This window comes from Microplitis mediator, chromosome 9 (assembly GCF_029852145.1).
Source record: "Microplitis mediator isolate UGA2020A chromosome 9, iyMicMedi2.1, whole genome shotgun sequence".
Taxonomy (NCBI): domain Eukaryota; kingdom Metazoa; phylum Arthropoda; class Insecta; order Hymenoptera; family Braconidae; genus Microplitis; species Microplitis mediator.
Window position 1 is genome coordinate 18,434,313 of NC_079977.1, and position 6,000 is coordinate 18,440,312.

A 6,000-nucleotide genomic window follows, 5' to 3' on the forward strand; every position below is an offset into this window, starting at 1 on the left:
TGGTAAAAAGTATATATAATTATATACAATTACATGCAATTCATATCTTATTACATATAATTATATATAGAAAAAGGCCCAATGGAATTATATAAAATTATACATAAATATATGTAATGTTTTGTTACATATAATCATTTATAAATTATTACAATTGTATGTAATTATATGTTGGGCCATTTTCTAAATATAATTATATATAGGTTTTTTAGACAACCATATATAAATTATAAATTATTGGATGGTATTGTATATATATTAGACTAGGCCAAAAAAATTGGCTATTTTTTTTTTTTTTTTTGATACTGTGAAAATATTATTCCTGATGACCAAAAAAATTATTCTGCAAGTTTGAGCCTTTAATATTGATATTAAGAGATGTATCGTTACGACAATTAGTTTTTTGACAGAAATTTCATTTTTTACCCAAAACTCGTAAATTATCAATCCGAAAAATATGAGCGTGCCTTAAACATTGATTTGTTTTTTGAATCCTTTGTTTCTATTTTGAATTTTTGTAACTACTAGAAACATTGATATTTTTCTAGACAAGATATATATTTCTAAAGGAAATTTAATGCTCTACAAAAAAGATCTCTTAACAATTTTTGCTAAATTCACTCCTTCAAAAGTTATTCAAGGTTAAAGTTGAGTCAAAACGACTTTAATAACCTGAATAACTTTCGAAGGAGTGAATTTAGCAAAAAATGTTAAGAGACCTTTTTTGAAGAGCATTAAATTTCTATCAAGAATACGTATCTTGACTAAGAAAATTTTTAATATTTCTAGTAGTTACAAAAATTCAAAATAGAAACAAAGAATTCAAAAAACAAATCAATGTTTAAGGCACAGTTACAAGGAAACGGCTCGTTTTACGTCAATTTACTAAGAGAGATTTTTTGTAGGGAATTCAATTTCCTTTAAGAATTTACATTGCTCAAATTTTCCAGATAGATGATTTACGAGTTTTGGGTAAAAAATGAAATTTCTGTCAAAAATCTAATAGTCGTAACGATACACCTCTTAATATCAATATTACACGGAAAAAAATTAATCGTGAATGCAACATGATGCAGTCTTGGTAAATAAACATGATGAAATCATGTTGCATTCACATGATTTGTCATGTTGCATTCACATGATAATCATGTTGCGGTAACATGAGAAAATCATGTGGCATTCACATGATTTGTCATGTTGCATTCACATGATAATCATGTTGCGGTAACATGAGAAAATCATGTGGCATTCACATGATTTGTCATGTTGCATTCACATGATAATCATGTTGCGGTAACATGAGATAATCATGTGAATGCAACATGATCTTCTCATGTTACCGCAACATGATTATCGTGTGAATGCAACATGACAAATCATGTGAATGCAACATGATTTTTCTCATGTTACCGCAACATGATTATCATGTGAATGCAACATGACAAATCATGTGAATGCCACATGATTTTCTCATGTTACCGCAACATGATTATCATGTAGCAGAAACATGACAAATCATGTGAATTCAACATGATTTTCTCATGTTACCGCAACATGACTATCATGTGAATGCAACATGACAAATCATGTGAATGCAACATGATTTCATCATGTTTATTTACCAAGACTGCATCATGTTGCATTCACATGATTATCTCATGTTACCGCAACATGATTATCATGTGAATGCAACATGACAAATCATGTGAATGCAACATGATTTTTCTCATGTTACCGCAACATGATTATCATGTGAATGCAACATGACAAATCATGTGAATGCCACATGATTTTCTCATGTTACCGCAACATGATTATCATGTGAATGCAACATGACAAATCATGTGAATGCCACATGATTTTCTCATGTTACCGCAACATGATTATCATGTGAATGCAACATGACAAATCATGTGAATGCAACATGATTTCATCATGTTTATTTACCAAGACTGCATCATGTTGCATTCACGATTAATTTTTTTCCGTGTAAGGGCTCAAACTTGCAAAACAATTTTTTTTGGTCATCAGGAATAATATTTTCACAGTATCGAAAATAAAAGCCGATTTTTTTGGCCCAGTCTAATATATACAATAGGGTGGGTTAAAAAAAGACTTTTTTTTTGTTTTTCTTAGCATGGGGGTAGAATTCGTACCTTATAAAAAAAAAAATTTTTCAAGAAAAAAAAAATTTTTTTACTCAACATTTTTAGGTGGCCCACTCGTTTTTCAAATAAATAATTGATTAAACGGGGTAGTTCGAACGAAAAAATTTTTTTTTTGTCCAAAATCGTGGAAAACATCTAATAATTGTCGAATGTGATTTTTTTTTACTTCACTTTCATTTTAATTCAGACGAAAAATAATAGGAAAACAATTTTTTCGACTTCTGACTTTCAATTAGATTTCAATGGGACACCCTACAGATTCTAGAACACCATGTAATTTTTTTCGTTGGGACTACCCCGTTTGATCAATTATTTATTTTAAAAACGAGTGGGCCACCTCAAAATGTTGAGTAAAAAAATTTTTTTTTTTATAAGATACAAATTCTACCCCCATGCTAAGAAAAACAAAAAAAAAGTTTTCTTTCAACCCACCCTAATATACAATCACCTGTAATTGTATGTAATTTTATGTAACTACATACAGTAACATTTAATTATATAAAATTACTTTTTACCACGAAGAACTGCAGATAAAATGACTCGTTTAAAGAATTACTTAAGTTGAAACATTCAGTGACTTTTTCACTGAAATTAAACGCATGAAGTTTAATCTTTAGGTCCGTTTTACCCTCCTTTCAAACAAGCCATTTTAGCCCATAGTGTTCTCTATTTTTTTTTTTTTTTTTAGATAATTGACTCCCAAGAAACTACAAAGTGTTCATCTAAATCCTTAAAAAAAGTCAATTGGTTGGCCCATGGTACCCCAAATTTATCAAAGCTAGTTTTTATGAATTATTCAATATTCACTTTAATGCTCAGTCTATCTAACATACCTGAGGAGTGAACGCAAAAATCTTATCTTGCAATGAGTATAATTTGCTGGTGCTAAGAATTCCCACGTCCCTGGACTTCCTTCCCGAGAGCCCCAGCTTCTTGTTCCGACCTGGAACCACAATCATCGCAATTACAATGATCCCCTTGTTCAGTCGATCATTAAACTCCTACCTAAATAAGTGTACAAATGGCTGAGAACTTTAGCAGGCTGGACTTCAATCGGAGCAACTTCAGCGATAGTCTGGACGTGGATGTCATGCTGGGAAATTTTATCTCTGACCTCATCATCTTCTGCTAGAATGACAACCTGGACAACGACATCAGGCTTCTTCTCACTGCATAGTCTCCTATTTAGTGGATCCAGTTCTCCGACAGCTAGGAATCCTTCTTGGAGCAACTTCCCCAGAATGTAGAGAGACTGGGACCACTTGAAGGGGCAACGTCCCAAAGGTTCTCTTGGCTGACTTCCTGGCTCGGCATACTCGGCCACGACGTTCTCTGCTGCTACCGCATATAGTTCAGGCACGAGTGTAATCCCGTCCTCACCTTTGATCAAAATACTTTCCAACGCATTCATGTAATCTTTGACTGCAGTGGAGTTTCCTTGGAAGCAATAGTCCAGAATGAGGTAACAGAAAAATAGCGGCCACTCGCACTCTATGTTCTCGAACATACGCAACTCCCAGGGCTCGTAATAGAGTCGGTTGGGGTCTTCCTTAGGCGTGCGGTAGCCATCACGAAGGAACCGCTTGCAGCCGTACTTGCCCTGTAGTTTTTTGGTGATCGCATCCCGGGTCATTTGGATCAGATTCGGCTCATCCACGGCAAAAGCTGGGTAGCTTATGATAGAAAGCAGCCCACTGTCTAATTCCTTGGAGTTGGACTCACGGGGTAGCATGGACTGAAGAACTGCTTGGCATTTCTGTGCCTCGTCCGCCAGGATGTGGATCACTGAAGTTGGTCCACCTCGGGCACCAAACAGATCCAATTCATTCATTGCTTCCATGGCTGCTTTGGCCATTCCGATGCTGCTGGCATTGAGCTCCGGCAATCCGTGATTAGTCTTGTCCCCACGTTCCCAGATTCCATAGTCAGGAGTACAGTACGCGGACTCAATATAGAAGACCAAGTTCTGGATGAACGCGACCTCATCCAAATTGAAGACAATCTGCAATCCGGAGGCAGTCATTTGCGCTAATATCAACAGGTACAACGAAACAGCGTCAATCTGCAAGTGACCCCACTCATTGTCACCCACAACAGTCTGCCCAGTCGACGCCGAGTACTTGGCATGCAGTGCATCCAGTGGATTCTGAGTTATTTTGAATTTCTCAACTTTATCCTTCTGCTGCATCATTGCCATCAGCAGCCCTCTCATCAGTTTAACGCAGCTCTGCTCCAGCTCATAAGTTTTAGCCCGATCTTCATCAACATCCGCGATCTTCTTGTAAGCCATCGACAATCCCCAGACTGCTAATATACAATAAACGTTGTCGCGAATCCACGCATGATCTAAGTCTTCACTTAATGGAAACAATCCCGTCACCGGATTTTGGTGGTTCATTATTATCTTTTGAATAACTCGCTGATAATAGTCCAATCGGACCCCTGAGTTACTTCTGCTACGCATTTTTGTTGAACGAAGGTACTTTCTACAATTCAAAAACAAACGTATTATTGATATTTAGTAGTTACCCGTGTAAAAAAACCTCGTTTCAAAAATGCTGATGACGGAATTTCCAAAACTGAGACAATTCTGAGCTTTGAAGTTGGACATTTTTGGAAATTTGAAAATAAACTATTTTGAACTAGTATAGGCTTTTCCTGTACGTTTTTTGTTATTTTTTGAACAAAAATAATTTGATTTGACAACTTTTTGGGAAAAAAAGGAATTAGGAATTATGAAAATTTACGACTCTTATACCAGAATGATTCATGTATGAGGCAAAAAAAAAAAATAAAAATGATTTGAAAATATTTATGAACTTTTTTTGACTTTTATCAGAACTTTTTGGAACAGTCAGTTTTTTTTTTTTTCACTTTTCATCCGCGTTCAAAAAATGAGGGATTGCAAATAATTATGAACTTTTTATGAACTCAAAAAATTTTTAATTCAAATTATTATTGCTCAAAAAATTTCAAAAAAAAAATTAGAAACCCGAAGAAAAGTCAACACTATTTGAAAATTTATTTCACTTCTAATTATTTTCAAGTTCCAAAAATGTTCAACTCAAAATTCAGAATTGTCTCAATTTTGGAAGTTCACTGACAAAAAAGTTTTTGAAACGAATTTTTTTTACACAGAAAAAATAACATATATTTTTATATATAATAGGTTACCTCGGAAAGCAATTGGTTGCTATTTATTCTCAAGCGTTCATCTTGAGTGTAAACTATTTTATTTATTTATATTGTTTACTTCTAATCTATCATGGTTGATTATTTTTTTTTTTTATTATTATATTTTTATTGTTAATTATAAGACAATGTTAAACGAATGTCAAATGTTACGGTGTCAATACTAAAATAGCTAGTGTTTTGTTTTGGCTTACTAGCAGTCACTAATAAATTTGAATTTGAAATGTTTCCCGGGCTTTGTGGTAGATGGCGCGAGAATGCTGCTTTACAGATGTTCTTTTGTTCTCGGGTAGAGATCTTCCGATAAGTAATGGGGTAGCAAAAACAATAATTAATAGATTACACAGAAGATTTTCAGGTCTTCAGATCTTCAGTATGACTTCTAATTAAAAATCGCGTTTTTCAAAAATGAAAAATCAATTATGTAAGTATGTACTGTTTAAATCAAATAATAACTTATTATTCTCAGTCATATATTACGCGTAAATTAGAATGATGATCATAAATCTGGTTAAATGGTCTTTGAACAACACGGGTCTTAGAAATATGGGATTAGTAGATTTTAGATAAATCGTTGAAGTAGGGGGTGGGGGCAAAAAGGCCCACTCCAAAAACTTGATCCAAAAATTTTTTTCTGTTT

The 6,000-nt window shown here is 34.0% G+C and overlaps 1 protein-coding gene across 5 annotated transcripts in view; it reads right to left on the reverse strand.

The window, feature by feature from the left end:
• The window catches only part of LOC130675178 (probable phosphorylase b kinase regulatory subunit alpha), a 29,051-nt gene extending 23,521 nt beyond the window's left edge, over positions 1-5,530 (reverse strand). For 2 of the 5 annotated variants that reach the window (XM_057480708.1, XM_057480707.1), the window contains exons 1-3: positions 5,343-5,530; positions 3,174-4,654; positions 3,002-3,111 (exon numbers count right to left, since the gene is read on the reverse strand). In XM_057480708.1, coding sequence (XP_057336691.1) covers positions 3,002-3,111; positions 3,174-4,632 — 1,569 coding nt within the window. In that variant the 5' untranslated portion in view covers positions 4,633-4,654; positions 5,343-5,530. Of the gene's footprint in view, positions 1-3,001; positions 3,112-3,173; positions 4,655-5,160; positions 5,179-5,342 lie in introns of those variants that run through there. The other 3 variants (XM_057480711.1, XM_057480710.1, XM_057480709.1) reach the window with 2 other exon arrangements.
• Between the last annotated feature and the right edge of the window lie 470 nt (positions 5,531-6,000).